This window comes from Phyllobates terribilis, unplaced genomic scaffold (assembly GCF_046119375.1).
Source record: "Phyllobates terribilis strain yellow unplaced genomic scaffold, ASM4611937v1 Scaffold_7__3_contigs__length_470593459, whole genome shotgun sequence".
Lineage (NCBI taxonomy): Eukaryota > Metazoa > Chordata > Amphibia > Anura > Dendrobatidae > Phyllobates > Phyllobates terribilis.
This window is the reverse complement of record NW_027362767.1, coordinates 94,915,204-94,938,231: the sequence shown is the minus strand read 5'-3', so window position 1 is coordinate 94,938,231 and position 23,028 is coordinate 94,915,204. Positions and strand designations below refer to the sequence as shown.

General features: G+C 48.2%; 1 protein-coding gene across 4 annotated transcripts in view; it reads right to left on the bottom strand.

The window, feature by feature from the left end:
* The window catches only part of FMN1 (formin 1), a 336,510-nt gene that overhangs the window by 92,514 nt on the left and 220,968 nt on the right, over positions 1–23,028 (bottom strand). For all 4 annotated transcript variants that reach the window (XM_073639006.1, XM_073639007.1, XM_073639008.1 and 1 more), the window contains 2 exons: positions 21,507–22,240; positions 21,282–21,426 (listed from right to left, as the gene is read on the bottom strand). In XM_073639006.1, the coding sequence (XP_073495107.1) occupies positions 21,282–21,426; positions 21,507–22,240 (879 nt within the window). The remainder of the gene's footprint in view (positions 1–21,281; positions 21,427–21,506; positions 22,241–23,028) is intronic.

Below are 23,028 nucleotides of genomic sequence, written 5' to 3'. Positions count from 1 at the left end.
ATCGGGATGAACTGTCCCGACTGGGTACACCTTATCGGGAAACATGATTTTTACACTTTTTGATCAAAATCGTCTTAACCAAGCACCCCATGTTATTTACATGTACTATTACTATTTACTTACTACAGGGTACATGCTCATTGTGTTTTTTTATTGGGTTTTGTCTGTGAAATGGTCACAGTGTGAACATGGTCTTGCAAATTGCACATATATCAGCTTATGCTCAGGCTCATTTCTTTTCTTTTTTTTTGTAGATGCAAATGTTTCTTACATCTGACAATTTAAAATGAATTGTTAGATAACTTAGTATGAGAAGAGAGTATGTCATACTGGCTAAAACCATAAAAAAAAAAAAAAATTGCGTTTACACAAGTTACCAGAAACTTGGCATTCAAATTATACATGTGGGATAAAATTGCATTATTGAAATCTATTGTTATTCCTCTCATCAAGGATGCAAGACACGTCTCCAAAGAAAATAGATATAAGAAATTCTGCACTTCTGCTGTAGATGATGAAACCGGCACATTAGGATGATGTAGAGGGGTGGGTGGTGGAAAAATGAGCCATCTAATCTTTGGTGTCCGGTCATGTCTAAATTTTAGCCAGCTTACATCATTTTCTGCAAGGCTTTACTTTAGTTTCTCAAGGAAATTTACCTACAAACAATGGCAATAGAATACTACACAAGTTAAACATTACCGAAACGTGCTTCACAATCAAGTACATTTCACAGTCTTTTCACTTAAATATTATCTTGAAATCTGTTTCTTCACTTAAAATCTTCAAGTCTCTGAATTTCATTCCTAAAGTTTCTAAGATGTTCCTTTGTGATATAGGAAAAGATATATCTTTGTACTGTGGTAGATGATGCCTGATAAAGAGGCCTGAGTAGTCTCGAAAGCTTGAAATTTGTTACCATCTTTTCAGTTAGCCATTAAAAAGATATCGACCACTGAGGACTCTCAAATCTTAATATTTTTCTAAAATGTTCCTAAAATGTTTTGCCATCAGTCACAACATTTTGCCACCAATTTAACCATTAATTGGTGCAGATTTACAGCACAGTTTGGCAGGGTTTTTTTCTGCTATGTTTCAACCAAAACTAAATTTCTCCAATTTAGGCAAGTCCTACATTGTAACTTGTGGCCAAGTAGCATAAAAGTAAACAGTGGTGATCTGCAACATTGCAATGGCTGTTTGTGAAGTACACTGTATGTGACACAGAGGTAGACTGGGTCTTTTAGAGTGATAGCTTATGCAACTTTCATTTGCACAGAATGTGTTTGAGTTTCAGTTTTCTCTTCAGCATTTGCCACCTATAGTCTGTGTTTTGCACTGCTTATTGCTGGCTGCAGAGTGAGTTAACTGTGTGCATCAATACATCTTGTAAGAGAAATGCCCCGAGTCTATTATGTCCAGGCAGTAGGCCACTTAGTAGCAGGAGTGATAAGTGATGAATACAGGGCATAAATAGTTAAAACACTGAGCTGCTGTGTGAGATGCAAAGTCATTGGGAGTGTGGAGTTCACACTTCACGATGCTATTTACAGAGTGTCTTCTATGAGTTCAAAGAAAAAGCAGAAAGTACCAAAAAGCCATATAAAATTTGGAAAATAAAGGGGTATTTAATGCTTCCCAACTTGTGTGCCACCCCAGGGAACTAGTTAGGGCAAGCATGTAAGAAGCTCCATCCTGCATTGTGGTCTGCCCTAGGAGGGAGAGATAAGCCCTACTGGCTTAGTGAGCAGACATTACAGAGCATGATGGAGGATTGCCACGAGGCTTATTTCTGTGAGTGAAAAGAGAATAAACCTGTAGGAGAACGGAACACTGAAGATAACACGCCGCAATACTGTGCGGTTTCCAGACTCGAACAAAACCCTGTGGAACTGATTCAGAAGAGAGAAGTTGCAGGGGGTGAAGGAGTCAGCGCTACGGGTCAGGTGACAACAAAGAAGCCAGCCCCGAATATAAAAAGCCAGCACGCCAGAGAGGAAGTGGTTTTGGCGCCAAGAGAAGAGACAGTGAGGGAAGCTGCAGTTCCAGGAGCCGTGATAGCTGTCCACAGTTGTGTTAACCAGCGGGACCCAGACATCGACCGTCAAGCCCTGAACGATGCCAGTCAAGGTTCCCAGCCCAGGCGACGACCGTAAAGACCCGAAGACCCAAACATTTTTTTTTTTTTTTCTTTGTCAACTGATTCTGTAAATATTGTTGCTGCATAATCTGCCTCAAACAGCAATCTCTTGTTCACATTAACGTGCTACATAAAAGTAGATTGTTGCTCCGCCAAACACCTAGTATTGGTGATTACTAGAGAGGAGCAAACTTGTTTGAAAAACGTTTGCTAATGTTAAAGTCGGCATGAACATTGCACATTCGGATTAGTGTTCGGACCCGCAAGCTTTTTTACTCAAAATCGGCAAAATTCAGCCTAAGTGTGGTAAATGATCATGTTTCCACTAATGCTTTTTTTAGGACTTTCGCTAGGATAGTGGTGCTGTATGAGGAGCAGGGGGGGGCAGGTTTGATGAGGGGAGGGGTGGGGAGACGTCAGAGGAGCGGCGGACTGTTGTTCTTAATTTTTTTTCTTTAACTTAATGTGTGGAGATTCTGGCAGCCAATCAGGGTGCAAAAACCATCCACAACGTCCAGACACAAAGACTTGTGTCATTGGCTGTCTAAGTCACATGTCTGCTCTTTATATGGAGAGGGACATGTTGATTTTGCATCATTTTGTCAGTGTAACAGCGGAGAGAGGCTACTCCTGCTACTGGATAGGCAATCAACCTTCCAGCAGATCAATCCTTTTTGCTAATTGTGTGTTCCAGAGACACCAGGCCACATTTCAGCATATAACTCTATTATGCTGGTAATATTTTTGGCCAGGCAGGAGTCCACATTTGAAAAACTAAATTCTTTGTGCTACTAGTGTGCTACAGACACACTATCTCAGCAAATAAATACTGATTTTTAATTTAGTGACAAGTGACTGAAAGGTCTGGGCCTAGGTTGTGAAACAGTTGGTTAAAAGAAGGCAAGGGTACATCCAACAAGAGTGTGAAAAAGCGAGGTCGGGGTGGAAGGGTGAATAGGCTTGGTGCTCAAGGTGTACGTGGGGTAGGTGGTAAGGTTAGTGAAAGCACTACTGGACACACACCATCTCGTCCTAACCAAAAGACAACGGACAACTTTTGTTACAGGACGGGCTACTCCACTCCTTTTCTTTGGCAGCCGCACAGCGGTACGCATTCTAGATGAGGGTCAGAAATACCATGTGCTCCAGTGGATGGCACGCGCTGCATCAAGTGGCCTCTCCTCCTCTTCCTCCATCTCAACATCACACATGGTACAGTCCTCAGAGGTGGCACCCCAATTACCCCTGTTTTCCCCCGCGTCACAACTCTCCAACCGCCCAACTGACTGTAGGGAACAACAGATGGGTAAGTCTCCAGAGCTGTTCACACATTCTATTCCATGGCCATTAGAGGACTGATCCAAAAATTCACAGACTCAAGAGGAGAAAAGCATCTCTGCACCGATACCCACATTTTTTTTCTGTTGGATCCGGGGCTGGATAACGAGCAGAATCCCAACCCTCGTCACCAGATGTTAACCCCCGGGGTTGGAGGTGATCCTGAGACTCAGATACCTGAGGCGCATGCGGACTGTAGTCAGCGGTCAGGGCAGGAAGAGGAGTGGGAGAACAGAGAGGATGATGATGGGGTTGTAGATCCCTCATGGTGTGAACCCAGAGGCATGCAGCTGAGTAGCTCAACTGAGGTGGTTATGTTGCGGCTTCCCACACAGACACGGAGTGATGCAACCATGACAAGCAATGCATCCTCAGCAATAACTTTGGCTGGGGCCAGACGCGGTCATGGGTCTGCAGTTCTCAGGGGCGACAAGGGATGCCTAGACTGGGGCTTTTTTGAGACTGCAAAGGATGACCCAACTTACATTATCTGACAACTTTGTTTACAAAAAAACTCAGTAGAGGCAAAAATTGCATTAAGTTGACTACTACATGCGCGATCAACATGCGTTTGTTTCGGAATCTCACTGCGCTAATATGCGGGCTAGCGGGCCTTGCCAACCACCGGTCACCCCATCAACTGCATCTGCTGGTTCTTCATCCATCACCGTGGCAAATGTTCTCACACAGATCTCCGGTTGCAGAACCTCCATTTGTTTACCCGCTACAGTCGGGTGAGTGAGAGCCCGTCAGCTGTTACAGAAGTGGACATGCCTGCTGTTTTTGTTTTACTGAGCACACCACATCTTTCTCAATCCACTATAACATCTCCACCTGAACCTCTCTCACAGTACAGCAGCTTGTCGTGTTCACCCTACTCTACCCTCTCTCAGCACACCAGCCAGCCTTCGGTCCCTAAGTTGTGGTCACGTAAAAGATAGCTTTGGCATGTGTAGGAGGAAACAAAGAGCTTGAACTCCACTATCTCCAATCCGTTGGCCACGGAAATACTGCCTTTCCGCCTGGTGGATACAGACTGTTTCCGAAAGCTGATGGTCGTCACAGTCCCCCAGTACCAGTTGCCATTACTTTTCTAAGGAAGCTGTGCCTGCGCTACACCAGCATGTCACAGACAACATCACCCGTTCCTTGACTAAATCTATGTCTGCCAGGGAGGCATTTCTCCACAGTTCATTGGACGAGCAAGCATGGCCAGGAACGTTACAACTCGCTGACTGGGCACTGAGGGAAGGTGGTGAAGGGGCTGCTCCACAAGTCTTGGAATCCCCAAGGCTTGCGGGACAAACCTCTGTATCGAACACTTCCTCCACTGCTTCTGCCTCCTCCACCTCCTCAATCTCTGCCTTAGTGAACTACGATTTCCAAGAGTGCAGAGAGAATCTCCCCTACCTCTGTACTGCGCAGCCAGGGCTCACCGCAAGCAGTGTTTAAATTAATATGCCTTGGAGATCGTATGAACACAGCTCAAGAGTTGTGTACAGCTATTCAGGCCGAGTTTCAGCAATGGCTGTCTCCACTTTACCTGGAGCCAGGGAAGGCGGTGCGCGATAATGGTTCGAACCTGGTGGCGGCCCTATGCCGGGAAAACCTCACACACGTGCCTTGCATGGCTCACGTCCTCAACCTGGTGGTACAGCAATTTCTCCACCACTATCCCGGCCTGGATGTGCTGCTGCAGCAAGCACGGTCAGTGTGTGCCAACTTCCTCTGTTCGCACCCAGGGGGTCATCGACTTGCATCGCTACAGAGGTCTTTGGCCCTACCGGTTAACCGGTTGATATGCGATGTGACGACACAGTGGAATTCCATTCAGCACATGTTGCAGCAACTGTGGCAGCAGCGACGAGCCCTGGCGCAGTATCTAATTTTGCATAGCCTGGTCCAACGCAGTACAGACGTGGTGCAAGTCACGTTTGTGGAGTGAGCACAGATGAAGGACCTCTGCACCCTTCTGCACTGTTATAAAAGTAGGCATTAGACCTACCGGTAATAGGGTTTCCAGGAGTCCCTCATGACAGCACCATCAGGAGGTCGTCCTTCATATCCTTGATAGGGACAGGAAACACACAAGAGGTTAAAAGGCCCCTCCCTCCACCCTCACTCCAGTGATTTTCAAGTACCATACCAGGATGGATGCAACTCTATTTTATTTGCCTTTCAACAATCTATGTTAATTTCACATAGTCGTTTAGGAATATTTAGGGAGGGAATATAATGGGTGCTGTCATGAGGGACTCCTGGAAACCCTATTACCGGTAGGTCTTATGCCTACTTTCCAGGACGTCCCTCCTGACAGCACCATCAGGAGAATACCAGAGTATACATTTAGGGGGGGACCACTGCCTGGAGGACCTTCCTTCCGAAGGCCATCTTTTGGCCTGATAGAACGTCCAATTTATAATGTTTACAGAAGGTGTTCAGATTTGTCCAAGTTGCCGCTCTGCAGATCTGGTCCACAGATGCCCCTGCTCTTTCTGCCCATGATGCGAACATAGCTCTGGTAGAATGGGCTTTAATATTTTCTGGAGGGGACTTCCCCTCGGCTAAATAGGCTAGACTAATTACTGATATGACCCATCTTGCTAATGTAGATTTTGTTGCTTTTTTCCCCCTATTTTTTCTCCCAAACTGTATAAATAGGTTGGAATCTATACGCCAGTCCTTCGTGACCTCTAGGTATTGTAGAACTACTCTCCTGACATCAAGTGAGTGGAAAGTTAGCTCCTGATCATTCTTATAGTCCTGACAAAAAGAGGGTAGAACTACCTCCTGATTCATATGGAAAGGGGTAACTACTTTTGGCAAAAAAGCTGGGTCTAACCTCAGGATAATACAATCGTCTAGGCATTTCAAGTATGGGTCTCTGATTGAGAATGCTTGAATTTCCCCTATCCTCCTCACTGTGGTTATTGCGACTAGGAACACTGTCTTAAGTGAGAGGAATTTTATGTTTGATTCTATGAGAGGCTCAAAGGGTATGTTGCATAGGCTCCTTAGGACCATATTCAAGTACCATGGTGGGATATGGGTTTTAATTGTTGGTCTTAACCTTGTTGTAGCCTTAACAAATCTTTCTACCCATGGATGGTGAGCTAGAGGGTAATACATAGCACTCAATGCAGCGATTTGTACTTTTAATGTGCTGGGCCTTAGACCTTTTTCAAACCCTGTCTGCAAGAATTCTAATATTTTGGGGAAGTCTGGAACAGAACTCTCAGATGCTGTTAGGTACTGTAAACAGAATCTCTTCCAGATTTTTGTATAGATGGCCGATGTTACTGATTTCCTACTATTTTGCATGGTTGAGATTACTGCGTCTGATAGGCGTCATCTCAGGATCTGCCTTTCAGGGTCCATGCCGAAAGCTGGAGAAATTTCACATCGGGATGGAATATCGGGCCCTGAAACAGCAAGTCCTGCCTCTCCGGAAGGATTATTGGATCCTCTCCAGGGACATTTTCTTCAGTAAGGGGAACCAACTTCTCTTGGGCCAGAAAGGTAGGATTATTATCACCCTGGCTCGGTCTTCCTGAATCTTCTTTAGCACCCACGGTATCAAGGGTATAGGAGGGAATGCATATGCTAGATTCATGTTCCATTTCTGAGATAACGCATCTATCCCTTCTGGTCCGTCTTCTGGATTGAGGCAGAAGAATTTTCCTGCCTTTGCGTTTTTACGAGCAGCGAAAAGATCCCATTGGGGAATGCTCCATCGATGTGTTACCTGACAAAACACCTCCCAGTTCAATTCTCATTCTGACTGTAGAACAGTTTCTCGACTGATGAAGTCTGCTACTGTATTTTGAGAGCCTTTTAGATGTACTGCTGATATTGAAAGGACCGAACTTTCTGCCCACTGGAAGATTTTATACAATCCTTGGCGGGCAAAGTGGTGACGAGGACCTCCCTGATGTTTGAGGGAGGGTACTGATGTCATGTAGTCTCTTAATACTCTGACATGTTGACCTTTTAGATGTTTTTGACCCTTTTTCAAAGCCTCCCAGACGGCCTGAAGCTCTCTTAGATTTGATGATCTGGGACGATCCTGCGTTCGCCAGGTACCTTGTAGATATTGACCGTTTACATGAGCCCCCCAGCCTCTGCTGCTCGCATCGGTAGTGAGAGTCACGAATGGGGTCAACCTCCACATGACTCCATCCTGTAGGTTGGCTTTGGAGGTCCACCAAGTCAATGATCTTTTGGTTACGTTTGATAAGGAAACCTTTTTGTCCAGATCGACCATTTTCCGATTCCAGGTTGATAGAATTTGTTGCTGCAACTGTCTTGAATGGAATTGGCTCCACCTGACTCCCGGTATGGAAGCTGTCATGAGACTCAGGATTTTCATACATTCCCGAAAGGTAACTTTCGTGTTCCTCATGAATTTCTTGATCCTGACTCTGAGCTCTGTCTGTTTCTTTTCCGGCAGAAAAGACATTTGTTGTTCGGAGTCTAGAAGGATTCCCAAAAAAATCTTTCTTCTTTCTGGTACAAGATGTGATTTTTCCCAGTTTATAATCCATCCTAAATTTTTCAGGGTCAGGATGGTTGAGGTTAGGTTGATCTTTAGCTGCTGTGGAGAGTCTGCCAATACCAGGAAGTCGTCTAGATAGTGAATAATTAATATTCCTTGTTCCCTGAGGAACGCGATAACTTCGGCCATCAGTTTGGTAAAGATACGTGGAGCTGAAGAAAGGCCAAACGGAAGACAAGTAAACTGGTAAGGTAGAATGGTGTGTCCTTCTTTTAGAGCAAATCATAGAAATTTTTGACTGTGACGGTGAATTGGGACATGACAATAGGCCTTTGAGATCTATTGTACACAACACCATGTTGTGTCCGATTAAGGGAATTGTCGACCTGATTGATTCCATTTTGAATTTTTTGTAAACGACTGATTTGTTTAGAGATTTCAGATTTATTATGGTGAGATAATCGCCCCCGGGTTTCTTTATTGAAAAAAAGACTCTAGTAAAAGCCCAGGAACTGTTCTGCTTTTGGTTCTGGCTGTAGCGTCAGCGTCCCTGCCTCCTGCTAGGCAGGGACGCTGTTCCCCTCACCTCTCCGCTCCGTGCCCGGCGTCCTCCTCCCGCTCTGCTGGCAACGCGCGCTGCTTCCCGGCCACTGTGCTTAGGGCGCGCGCGCTCCCCCTCTCTTAAAGGGGCCCCGCGCGCCGTCCTAAGGAGTCCCCGGCCAATGGCCGGAGGACCTCACCATATATAAGGCACCTCCTCCAAAATGGAGGTGCCCGAGCAATGTTGGTGCAAAGCCTTCACTCTGCTTCAGCCCTCAGGTCCCGTTACCAGTTACCTGCCAGTCACCTGCCAGATTCCTGCTTGTTACCTGCCAGTCACCTGCCAGATTCCTACCTGTTACCTGCCAGTCACCTGCCAGATTCCTGCTGGATACCTGCCTGATATCCGCTTACCTGCTTGCAAGCCTGCGGTCCGACGGTCTGCCTTCCGACACCTGTCAGTCTGTCTATGGACCAGCCTGCCCGCTCACCTGGGAGCGCTCACCTGCTACCTGCCTGCTAGCCTACCTGGAGGCTCTGCCGTCACTTGCCGTGACCACCTGCCTGTCCAGAGACTCTTGCCCGCTCACCTGGGAGCGCTCACCTGCTACCTGCCTGCTAGCCTACCTGGAGGCTCTGCCGTCACTTGCCGTGACTACCTGCCTGTCCAGAGACTCTTGCCCGCTCACCTGGGAGCGCTCACCTGCTACCTGCCTGCTAGCCTACCTGGAGGCTCTGCCGTCACCTGCCGTGACCACCTGCCTGTCCAGAGACTCTTGCCCGCTCACCTGGGAGCGCTCACCTGCTACCTGCCTGCTAGCCTACCTGGAGGCTCTGCCGTCACTTGCCGTGACCACCTGCCCATCCAGAGACTCTTGCCCGCTCACCTGGGAGCGTCAACCTGCTACCTGTCTGCTAGTCTACCCAGAGACTGTCCCTGTCACTTGCCGTGACTACCTTCCCTTCTACCCAGAGACTGTCCCTGTCACTTGCCGTGACTTCCTGCCCTTCTACCCAGAGACTGTCCCTGCACTTGCCGTGACTTCCTGCCCTTCTACCCAGAGACTGTCCCTGTCACTTGCCGTGTCTACCTGCCCGTCTTCCCTGGGAGCCACCCGCTTCCTTACAAGGACCGCCCCCTTGTATAGTTGCTCAGAGGTTCCGCCTCCCAGACCCGTTACAGTTTGCTCGGGCCATGGAACCCGGTGGCACCCAAGCTCCCTCGCTCTCGGACCTATGTCATGAACTGTCCAGTCAGAGGTCCCAACAGGAGTCCATCCTGAGTCATCTGCGGAATGTCAACTCTTTCCTGGACACTCTGACTGCTCCACCAGCAACCACCGCTAGTGTCATGACTCGCAGCCCGGCAGCGCCGCTGCCCACCAATACCATAGCATCCTGCCCCGGACCCCGGCTTTCTGCACCTCCTCGCTTCGGAGGCGACCCCGCTCAAGCTCGGGGCTTCATAAACCAGTGCACCCTGCATTTTGAACTCCTGTCCCACCAGTTTATCTCCGAACGGGCCAAAGTAGCCTTCATCATGTCCCATCTCACGGGGGAGGCACTGGCTTGGCTAAATCCTCTATGGGAGAGAGGAGACCCCCTGGTGTCCAACCTGCCAGCCTTTCTCACGGCTTTCCGGAAAGTCTTCGACGAACCCGGACGGAAGACCTCATCCGCATCATCTCTGGTACGCCTCCATCAAGGAAATCTCACCGTGGGCCAATATGCCATACGGTTCCGTACCCTTGCTTCGCAGCTGGCCTGGGATAACGACGCCCTGGTGTCTGTCTTTTGGGAGGGTCTGTCCGGCCGTATTAAAGATGAACTCGCTGGTCGGGACATACCTACCACTCTCGACGACTTAATAACTCTTGCCACCCGGATTGACATCCGGTTCCAGGAACGCGCCAAAGAGGTCACCCGTGAGAGGAGGTTTCCACGTCTAGCCCCTACCTTTCAGAAACCTGTCACGTCTCCCGCTACTCCCCAGGCGCACTCACCCGAGCCTATGCAGGTCGACCAGACCAAGATGGTCAAAACCCCTCAAGAGTTACGCCGTGCCGAGGGGAGCTGCTTCTACTGTGGCAGTAAGGAGCACTGGATCCGTTCCTGCCCGGAGAGGTCGGGAAACGCCTGTGTCTAGGATCGCTCAGAGAGGTCGTCCTAGACAAGAGTAAACCCTCTCCATCTCTGTTGCGGTCGGTCTCTATCATCTGCGGGGAGAACCGTTATTTTGAACTAGCCCAACTTGACTCTGGAGCTGCCGGAAATCTCATTTCTCAGTCTCTGGTAGAGAAATACCGCATTCCCACCAAACCTCTAGCTGTACCCTTATCTGTCGCTGCCATGGATGGGGGCCTCTTACCACATCCCATCCAACTCATCACCGAATCCATAACCCTGCAGGTGGGAATGCTGCACTCTGAGAGCATCTTCTTTCATGTTCTGCCTTGACTCTCACACGCCCTCTTACTAGGCCTACCTTGGCTTCAGAGACATGCACCCGTGCTTGATTGGCAGACCGGAGAAGTCCTTCGCTGGGGACAGGACTGCCATAAGACTTGTTTAGTTCCCGTCCATCCTGTCCGTCCTCCTCCTACTCCAGCCAATCTACCTGGTCTTCCGGCTCCTTATTGGTCGTATGCGGACGTCTTTAATAAAAAGGAGGCAGAGACATTACCCCCTCATAGACCATACGACTGCCCAATCGACCTGATGCCCGGCACTACTCCCCGTGGGCGCATTTACCCTTTATCCGCTGCTGAGACCCGATCCATGTCAGAATATATTGAGGAGAATCTGGCCCAGGGATTCATCCGGAAATCTACTTCCCCGGCGGGAGCAGGCTTCTTCTTCGTCAAAAAGAAGGACGGCTCACTCCGTCCCTGTATAGACTATAGAGGCCTTAACCAGATCACGGTGAAGAATAAAATACCCCCTTCCGCTCATTCCGGAATTATTTGACCGTCTGAGGGGGGCTAGAATCTTCACCAAGCTGGACCTCCATGGGGCGTATAACCTGGTCCGTATCCGTCAGGGGGATGAATGGAAGACGGCATTCAACACCCGGGACGGCCACTATGAATACCTGGTAATGCCCTACGGTCTCTGTAACGCTCCCGCCGTCTTTCAAGAGTTGGTCAATGACATCTTCCGGGACCTTCTCTACTCCTGCGTAGTGGTGTACCTGGACGACATCTTGGTCTTCTCTCCGGATCTCCCCACACACCGGAGGGATGTTCGTCAGGTTCTGCTCAGGCTCAGGCAGAACCACCTCTACGCTAAATATGAGAAGTGCCTCTTTGAGCAGACCTCGCTTCCGTTTTTGGGCTACATAATTTTTCAGACCGGCCTACGAATGGATCCTGAGAAACTGTCTGCCATCGAGAAGTGGCCTCGACCAGAGGGGTTGAAGGCTATTCAGCGGTTCCTGGGCTTCGCCAACTACTACCGCCTCTTCATACCGCACTTCTCTTTCCGGACTGCCCCAATCTCTGCGCTCACCCGTAAGGGCACTAATCCCAGAGAATGGCCGCCCGAAGCAGAGGAAGCCTTTCTTTCCTTAAAACAGGCTTTCTCTTCCGCCCCGGTGCTGCATCGCCCGGACGGCAACAAGCAATTCTTCCTGGAAGTTGACGCCTCCTCCTCTGGAGCCGGAGCGGTACTTACCCAAAAATCGTCTTCCGGGAGAATGGTAACTTGCGGCTTCTTCTCCAAACTCTTCTCCTCTTCCGAGCGCAACTATTCCATAGGAGACCGAGAGTTATTGGCCATTAAGCTTGCATCGGAGGAGTGGCGTTACCTGCTCGAGGGGGCTCTTCACCCGGTAATAATTTACATGGACCACAAGAACTTGGCTTACCTCCAGAGTGCCCAGAGACTTAACCCGCGCCAAGCCCGGTGGTCCTTGTTTTTTGCTCGCTTTGATTTTGTTCTTCATTTTCGCCCGGCTGACAAAAACATCAAAGCTGACGCCTTGTCCCGATCCTTCCTAGTGTCTGATCTTGAGGAGGAACCTAAACACATCATCGATCCCGCCAGAGTAATGCAGGTGGCCCCCGTGAGTCTAAATCGTCTCCCTCCCGGTAAGACGTTCGTAACGGTACCTGATCGGGAGAACATCCTACACTGGGGTCACTCATCTAAGCTTGCTGGCCACGCCGGTCAGAAAAAGACCCTCCAGCTTATCACCCGGCACTACTGGTGGCCTACCCTGCACAAGGACGTAATAGACTTTGTTTCTGCCTGTGTGTCCTGCGCCCGCAACAAGGTTCCGAGACACCTGCCAGCCGGTCGCCTCCTTCCTCTTCCAGTACCTGTTGCCCCCTGGCAGCATATAGCTATGGACTTCATAACAGATCTCCCTGTCTCAGCCGGTTGTACGGTCATTTGGGTGGTTGCTGACCGCTTTTCCAAAATGGCTCATTTCATTCCCCTGCCAGGCCTCCTGTCTGCACCCGAGCTGGCTAAAGACTTTATCCGCCACATCTTCCGTCTCCATGGCCTGCCCCTCCACATCGTGTCGGATCGTGGGGTTCAGTTCACCTCACGCTTCTGGAGAGCCACATGTAAGCTGCTAGACGTCACCCTGGACTTCTCCTCCGCATACCACCCACAGTCCAATGGTCAAGTGGAGCGGATCAATCAGATCCTGACCAGTTACCTCCGGCACTTCGTTAATGCCCACCATTCAGACTGGGTGGATCTCCTGCCATGGGCCGAATTCTCTTACAATAATCACGAGAGCGAATCTTCCTCCAAATCCTCGTTTTTTGTAGTCTTCGGTCAGCATCCTCGGATCCCATTTCCCGTCTCCACCTCGGTGGACAATCCGGCTGCGGAATCTCTCGTTAGTAAATTTTCCTCCATTTGGGAGAGTACCCGATCCGCACTCCTTCAGTCGTCCGAGCGGATGAAAAAACACGCTGACAAAAAACGCCTGGATCCTCCACAATTCCGTCCTGGAGATAAAGTCTGGCTCTCGTCCAAGTATGTCCAGCTCAAGATTCCTTCCTACAAGTTAGGGCCTCGGTTCATCGGCCCACTGGGAGTTATCAAACAAATCAACCCAGTGGCCTATAAATTGAAACTCCCGGCCAACTTGCGGATCCCTAACTCCTTCCATGCATCTCTCCTCAAACCCGTGGTACTTAACTCTTTTTCCAAGTCTACAGGTACGCCTCCTGCTCCGGTTTCCGCTGAAAACGAGTTTGAGGTAGAGAACATTCTGGCCACCAAAAGGGTAAGAGGAAAAACCTTTTTTCTGGTAGATTGGAAGGGGTTTGGTCCTGAGGAGAGAACTTGGGAGCCCCGGGAGAACATCCATGCCCCGCTCGTCCTTGATAAATTTCTGTCTGGCCTAAAAAAGGGGGGGCCTAAAGGGGGGGGGATACTGTAGCGTCGGCGTCCCTGCCTCCTGCTAGGCAGGGACGCTGTTCCCCTCACCTCTCCGCTCCGTGCCCGGAGTCCTCCTCCCGCTCTGCTGGCAGCGCGTGCTGCTTCCCGGCCACTGTGCTTAGGGCGCGCGCGCTCCCCCTCTCTTAAAGGGGCCGCGCGCGCCGTCCTAAGGAGTCCCCGGCCAATGGCCGGAGGACCTCACCATATATAAGGCACCTCCTCCAAAATGGAGGTGCCCGAGCAATGTTGTTGCAAAGCCTTCACTCTGCTTCAGCCCTCAGGTCCCGTTACCAGTTACCTGCCAGTCACCTGCCAGATTCCTGCTTGTTACCTGCCAGTCACCTGCCAGATTCCTGCTGGATACCTGCCTGATATCCGCTTACCTGCTTGCAAGCCTGCGGTCCGACGGTCTGCCTTCCGACACCTGTCAGTCTGTCTATGGACCAGCCTGCCCGCTCACCTGGGAGCGCTCACCTGCTACCTGCCTGCTAGCCTACCTGGAGGCTCTGCCGTCACCTGCCGTGACCACCTGCCTGTCCAGAGACTCTTGCCCGCTCACCTGGGAGCGCTCACCTGCTACCTGCCTGCTAGCCTACCTGGAGGCTCTGCCGTCACTTGCCGTGACCACCTGCCCGTCCAGAGACTCTTGCCCGCTCACCTGGGAGCGTCCACCTGCTACCTGTCTGCTAGTCTACCCAGAGACTGTCCCTGTCACTTGCCGTGACTACCTGCCCTTCTACCCAGAGATTGTCCCTGTCACTTGCCGTGACTACCTGCCCTTCTACCCAGAGACTGTCCCTGTCACTTGCCGTGACTTCCTGCCCTTCTACCCAGAGACTGTCCCTGTCACTTGCCGTGACTACCTGCCCTTCTACCCAGAGACTGTCCCTGTCACTTGCCGTGACTTCCTGCCCTTCTACCCAGAGACTGTCCCTGTCACTTGCCGTGTCTACCTGTCCGTCTTCCCTGGGAGCCACCCGCTTCCTTACAAGGACCGCCCCCTTGTATAGTTGCTCAGAGGTTCCGCCTCCCAGACCCGTTACACTGGCATTACTGCTCCCGATTTTATTAGCTTCCTCACGTCTGTTAGCAGCCTTTTGGAGACCTGGGCAGAATGGGTTGTTGTCAGGTGAAACCTTCCCTGCGGAATCTGTCCGAATTCTATCTTGTAGCCCTCTGCGATAGACTGGAGAATCCATGGGCTGTTGGTAATCTTCATCCAAGCTCCGAGGAAAAGTTGGAGTCTTCCTCCCACTTTCCTGGCGTCATCTTCTACGTGTGTTAGCACTTGTAGAGGGAAGGGGATTCCTCGAGATACCTCCATCTACCTGACTTCCCTTTTCCGGAATATTCTGGCTTTTGCCGATAACAAGGTTTCCGAAAGGAGGACACCTTCTTAGGTTTCTCCTCCGGAAAACCCTTTTTTTCATCTGAGGCCTTCTCCAGTATTTCATCCAATACTGGACCAAACACCCGGAGGCCTGAAAAGGGAATGGCACATAATTTACTTTTAGAATGACTGTCACCTGACCAGGTTTTTAGCCATATTGCTCTTCTGGATGCAGTAGAAAGGATCCCATTCCGAGCAGCAAATCTTATTGATTTTGCCGAGGCATCGGCGACGAACCCTGTTGCCATCTTAAGCAGTGGAATAGAGTCGAGGATCTCCTCTCTGGATGTCTTCCTCCTCAGGTGGTCTTCCAGTTTTTCCAGCCATATCCTCATGTATCTTGCAACTGAAGTGGATGCGATATTGGCTTTTATTATTGCTGCAGATGTTTCTCAGGTCTTTTTAAGGAGACTGTCTGCTTTCCTATCCATTGCATCCTTTAGAGATGATGAATCCTCAAACGGGATGGATGTTTTTCGCTACCCTGGCAATCGGGATATCAATTTTTGGGGTTTCCTCCCATAATTTTATACCTTCTGGTTCGAATGGTAGGCAAGTTCTGAAGCTTCTGGGAATTATTAGCTTCTTCTCTGTGTCCTCCCACTCTTCCAGGATCATTGCCTAAATGTGATTATTCACGGGAAAAACCTTATTCCTGCGGGTTCTCAACCCCCCAAACATCTCATCCTGCACTGATGATGGTTGGTAAGTGTCTTCTATCTGCATAGTGTTTCTTACTGCAGTTAACAGTGTATCGGTATCTTCCCAGGAGAAGATATATTTTATCTTCTCTTCTGGAGGGTTAATGATAGGAGTCTTCCCTGTCCTGATCGGGGGCAGAAAAATCCGACAACTCTTCTTCCCCAGAACTGGACTCCAGCTCCTGACGTGGCCTCTTGAGACGGGGCGCACCCTGAGGAGCTTGTGGAACTTCCTCTCTTACTATGGCTCTTAAGTCTGACATGAAGGAGGAATGTTCTTCTTTGACAATTTTTGCAATACAGGTAGAGCATAACTGTTTTCCATATGTGTCCGGTAGTTTCTTGTTACAGATGGCGCATCTCCTTTTCTTAGGAGCTGATGTCATCGAGTCTTTTTTAGGTGTCTCCTTGTCCTAAAAAGACAAGGAGCACAAGACTTTTACTACCATATATCAATGGGAATGAGGTGAGAAGAGGGGAAGTACCCAGTAAACTTACTTGGGCTGGAGGTTCAGTCAGAGTGTCAGAACGACCAGTGGTTTGATCTGCCATTGCTGGTGTGCTGGTTGACTGATAACCTTAGTCCCATCCCCCTTAAATAGATCTCACCTGTCTTCCATCTGAATAGTCAGAAAAAAGGGAGTTTCTCCTTTAATTTTTAGTTTGGCGCCATTTTTTTCAAATTTTCCGGAAATGCGTTCCACCGTGGAATGCACGCCGGTTACTAGAGGTTCGCGTATCGCTCCCTCTGAAACCGGAAGTGCCGTCTCCGCCATCTTGCGCACGCTGGAGTATGCAGGGCTGTAGCAGCCGGAACGAAGAGCCCCTTTGCGGGGAAGATGGTTCCTCTCCCACTGGAAAAAAAGGCTGAGGGACCCCTGGATTCAGTGGGCTGTCGGCCTCCGGACCATGGCAGGAGGGAGGGGAGGAGTGCGAGGACCCCGGCCCGATCCTCCTGCTCCCGGTATGTAACCTCTTCTGTGTCCGTCCCTGATAGGGACAGGAAAAACACTGGAGTGAGGGTGGAGGGAGGGGCCTTTTAACCTCTTGTGTGTTTCCTGTCCCTATCAAGGATATGAAGGACAACCTCCTGATGGTGCTGTCAGGAGGGACGTCCTGGAAATGGTTACTAAGATGGTTAGCGCTGACAATGCAGTTATCATAATCACTATTCCGGTCATCTACATGCTGGAGCACACTTTGAATAGTCTGCAGGAGGAGGTGGTGGTCCCAGAGGAAGAGGAGGAAGCAGAGGAGGATACTGAAGGGATAACAATATCTCTAAGTTCCAGTTCGCACAGGCGGGTACCAAGAGAGGGTGGATTACAGTGATCAAGGGGGACTCATGGTACCAGACAAACTGTTAGTGAAGGTGCAGGAGCCGAGGAACAAATGGAGGACGACGAGGAGGAAGAGGTGATGGGCATGCAACAGTTAAGAGATGAAAAGGATAATGATTCCCTCTCTGTTGTCCATGGTTGGCGGGAGGGGACAGAGGAAGCAAGCTTCAGTTTTACCCTGCCACCAAAACACCATGAACTTGAACCTCATTGAAGAGCCCGATACATGAGCGCCTTCTTGCTGCACTATCTGCAACATGATGCCCATATTGTTAGGATTCGAAATAGTGCTGACTACTGGGTTGCTACTCTGTTAGATCAACGATACAAGAGTACACTTTGCCAGATGCTTCCCGCTCTGGAAAGGGACCAGCACATGCTGGAGTATCGAAACACACTTGTAGACAATTTTAATTAAAAGTGGTTTTCCCCAAGACAGCAGTGAGGCACACAATGTGTATGGCAGTTGTAGACTTCCAACCCTGGGAACGTCGAGTCGTCAACACAAAAACATTAGCAGCGTAAGTGGCAGAAGCAATTTCTGGGAGTCCTTTCACACATTTTTTAGACCAGTCTGTGCACCAGCACGACCAAGTACAAGTCTGACACATAGTGAATGGCTGGAGAGGATGGTGCAGGAGTATCTCGAGCTCAATATCAATGCTGTCAGGAGGGGGGGGGGGGGTTTGGACCCTTTTGCCCTTTGGTCTTCAAAAATGGAAGAGTGGCCTAAGCTCACCTGTCACGCCTTGGAGGTTTTGTCATGCCTGGCAGCCAGCGCTCTCTCAGAACGTATCTTCAGTTCTGCTAGTGGTGTCCTGAAGGATAAGAGCATCCGGCTGTCCCCTGAAAGTGTAGACCGCCTAACTTTCATCAAGATGAACAAGTCATGGATCTTCATAGACTTTCACCCCAAATCGCAGACTGTGCAGACTAGGCGATGGTGTCGTTTTTAGTGTGCTGCATTGATCTCACGTTATTGCAGTCTGTGACATCTTTGTCGTGGCTTCTGTGCCTGCTGTTGCTTCTGCGGCTGATGTTATCAATAATCTTTTACCTGTAGTGGAAGGGGTGTCAGAGCCCCATTATACTATTTCTAATCTGGGGAAATTAATGCCACTTTAGTGGTGTTTGCCCCTAATTTTTGGAAATGAGGAGCCTCGGGGTTGGGTCTCCTTCATGTGTGTTGCCTGTAGAAGTAGGGCTTCCAGACCGGCAGGCCTGCACTTACTTTCAGTCAACTACCTGTGTTACGATCCTTAAATTTTTATAGCATTAGTAGTCTACAAAACTGATCTTTGTGCCACCTGAGTGTGGCTTAGCAGAAAAGCAGCTTGAGCTGTTGCATGTGGTATCAGGGCTCCCAGCAAAGCAGGCCTACACTGGTCTCTCACCCACCTCATCTTAATTTGAAGTTAAATTCATTGAGTGGGGTTCGGATATGTTCGACAAATTATTGGGCGAACATCGGGAAGTTCGCCGATTAGAACCAAACCTTGAAAGGTTCGCTCATCTCTAGTGATTATGACACGTGTACGTGTTAACTGGGGTTGAGCGAGTATGTTCTGTCCGAGTATGCTCGGGCCGAGCTCCGAGTATTTACAGCTGCTCGGTGATGAGGTTAAATCGCTCCCGTGTGCATGATTTGCAACTGTTTGACAGCTTTATTACATGTGAGGAATGTGTAAGAAATAGACATTCCTCCCATGTAATAAAGCTGTCAAACAGTTGCAAATCATGCACATGAGAGAGATTTAACCTCATCACCGAGCAGCTGTAAATACTCGGAGCTCGGCCCGAGCATACTCGGCGAAAGGGTTAATAGAACATACTCGCTCAACACTAGTGTTAACCTACAGTGACTTGTATACACTGCATAATTTAAATGCCATAATCTATGATCTGTAAGCAGACACTTTACTATTGAGCTCATGATCTAAAGCCTCTGAGCTACGACTGCATGACCCCAACACAGAATTTCTCTCATGGGACAACCCCTAGTCAAGCTGTGGTGACACATCTTTCCACTAACACAGGACCCTCGTACTTCTGTTCTAAAGCTCAGAAAACACATGCAAGCAATTAGGGAGGTCCAAGGGGGAGAAGACGCCAGTGAGGCCGTTATGCTAACCCCAGTCTTGAGCTTTGATATGTTAATCATGGTGCTGACAGATGCAGGGTGATGGATCACAATTCTTCATATCACAAAAACATCCTGGTGTGTGATCACAACATTTTACAAACCCGCGCAGAGTCTGCTTTTGCTGTTGAGTCCACAGCAATTAATTTATAACAAGGTAAAAAAAAAAAAAAAAAAACAAGAGAAAGTTGCAGTATACATTTTTTTTTTTAACTGCATAAGACACATTTCTGGTTACTTTGTAAAAGAGCAGAGAACAATCACAGAACCACTTTTACTTTCGGCCATGCCGGAGAACCTATAGCATGAGATAATAAGCTAGCATCAAGTTATCAGGAATTTAAAAAAATAAAATGTTATCATAAAAAAATAGTAAGTCTTAGGCTGTGTTCACACGATGCGTATTTCATGCGTTTCCGCGGCGTTTTTGCAGTTGCGTAAACGCCGCGGAAACGCATGAAAAACGCATGGTAGAAGGGCAGCAATGTTCCCCAATGGAAATCCGCATGTGCTGTGCCCATGATGCGGATTTTTCCGCAGCGTTAACGCTGCGGTCAAAAATCCGCAGCATGTCAATTAATTTTGCGGAAACGCGGCGATTTCGCCGCCATTGACTTGCATTAGAACGCGCCAATTCCGCAAGACAGCATTTGTACTTGCGTAATTGGTGCGTTCTAATGTGCGGATGGTACCCGGGTGTGGAGGAGAGGAGAGTCTCATCCACACCCAGGTACCATTAAAAAAGCTGTAAAAAGAAGAATAAAATAAAAAATAAATGTATTCTTACCTTCTGTCGGCCCGCACAGCGCTCCCGCTTGGCTCCCGGCACTTGCAGTGAGTTGTAGGACCTGCGGTGACGTCAGAGTCATGTGACGGGTCACGTGACGCTGACGTCGGCAGGTCTTTCAATTCAAAGTTGCCGGCAGCCGGGAGAACGGAGTGAGCAGGACAGCGCGGGCCATCAGAGGTAAGTATATACACTCTCTCGGTTCACACTGTATAAATCCATGCTGTTTGCATGGATTTATATAGTGTGACCTAGTTATCAAGCACTTTCCAGGTGATGCTAAAATCGCCTGGAAAGCGCTTGTCAATCTGCATGCGGAAACGCATGTGAATCTGCATGTGGATCCGCATGTATTCTGCAGGAAAAACGCATGCACAATCTGCATGCGTTTTTTCTGCCAGGGAGATGCAGAAATGATGCAGAAATTTTCTGCTTCATTTCTGCATCGTGTGCACATACCCTAAATAAATTAACACCACTATCAATTTTAACAGCAATTGGCCATTTACTTCAGGTTAGGAGTTTTGGGATGGTGGGTAGGGTATTTCAATGGTCATTAAATTATGGTCAATTCTAAACCAGTTACCTAGATTAAGTCCTAATTATTCTGGTGCTGCTTGACTAATCATAGTATTCCTGTCACAATATATAATAATTCCAGGTCAAGTCGGTCTTATTCTATTTTTTGTCTTTTTAATGTTATTATCAAGTCAAAACCAATTATCCCATGGACACAAATGTGTCATGAGTTGGTCCCCATTTAGGGTGTTTTATACCATTTCCTATTTCTAATAAGAACAAAAAAGTGCCAGACAATGCCAATAATAAACCTTCTGAAACATGCTAACTACCTTACAGTAGTTAATAGAAAATGTCATTGCAGCGATTGCTTACATGATCCACTGTATATATTATATATACACACACAATATCATGTACATACACAGACATATAGGTCAATGTGTTTGACACAAAGCACAAAAAAGGTATAAAGACCAATTAGAATTCACCTTTTTTGCTTTTGTCTTCTTCTCATAAGTCTCCGATAGTGGCTTTTTCTTTTGCTGAACACTGGGTTTGCAGAACAGGTCTTCAAATTCTTTGGTATCTGCAATTTCAGGCTCCTTCAGTGAATCCCACAAAGATGGATTGGCACTAAATTTATGTAAGACACATCACGTTACATTTCTACTATAATGTAGATTTATTCCACAATAGTCTTGTCAATTTATTACCTGTTGGTCTTAAGCTGAATTCTTGTCCAATAAAGCGGCTTCATTGGGCATCCAGGCTCTACTAGGGGTTTGCGAGGTGGTATTTCTCTTGATAAAAATCCCCCCAAAAAAGCACCAAAAGCAGGAGGTGGTGGAGGACCAGAGCCTGGAGGTGGAGGCGGTGGAGGAGGACCAGAGCCTGGAAGTGGTGGTGGTGGAGGAGGAACAAAGCCTGGAAATGGTGGCGGTGGAGGAGGACCAGATCCTGGAAATGGTGACGGTGGAGGAGGACCAAAGCCTGGAAGTGGTGGTGGTGGTGGAATGAGATTTGTACTGGGAAAAGGAGGAGGTGGTGGCGGTGGTGGTTGGAACGGACCACCAACAGAAAAAGGGAGTGGCGGAGGTGGTGGAGGTAAAATGTTAACTGGCTCCTGAGTTTCTGTAGGGCTTACTAGGCTCTGATTCAGTGATGGGATGTTTAGCTTTTTAGGAATTATGTGGTTGTTCTTTGGAGTTTTGTTCTCCTCATCACTAGGTTTCAGAAAAGTGTCTCTGTCAGTCTGTATATAAACACTGCGAAATGTCTTTGGTGGGTTCTCGTCTTCGGTTGAAATACAGGCATCCTTGACTTCACCCTTTCCTTTATTCAGTCGGTTTTCCAATTCCTCTCGTAGGCTCTGTATAGTTTCCTCCAGTCTTGAGGATTGTACAGCCTGCTCTCCTCGTACATTGAAAATTTCAACTTCAAATTGTGACTACAAAATAAAAGCAGATGATCAACACTGAAGGATATATATGAGCAACGACAATTTCACTGATATTGCAGAGGTCTAAGGGGTAACGTTTCTCCTTGTGGAGAGTGAAAAACTGGCCCTGGCATGCCAATGTAAGGAGGCTTATTCGCTGTGCAATGCTCCTCTGGGAAATTAAATATTCAAACTGCCTCTTCAGAGAGGAGGAGGACGTCGACGACTAGAACTTTATAGCGCCACCTGTTAGATGCAGCGATCCTACAAGTCACTATCTGATTCACCTTTTATCCTAAGTCATTTTGCAAGGCTTGTTAAAGGGTTGATAATGAATTGTAGGATCGCTGCATCCCACAGGTGGCGCTATAGAGTACTAATATTATAAGAAATGCATAAAATTATTATTGTAGGTAAAAACAAAATTAGAACAAAAAAATTAAGGTATTAGTATTCACACTGCATAACATACGAGGTTTATGAGTAGAACACATACATGCTGGGCAATAAGTAAAAGCTACCAGTAGTATGAAATAAAAACATGTGCAACATAAATCTGCTTTACACAAGCCTGCAAAATGAGGAGTGTTTTAGATGATGGCTGGATGGAGTTTTGTTGTTGAACTGAACTATGGAGTGTGTTGTAGCCATGTATAGACCAAGCCAGCTTCTGGAAACTGAACAGGTGGCAGAAAAAGAAAATGCACCTGGTCATATTACAGATACTATACATGGAATACTCAAAAAAAAATTACATGCTTTATCATATGGCACTTTACAGAGATCCTCTCCCATGG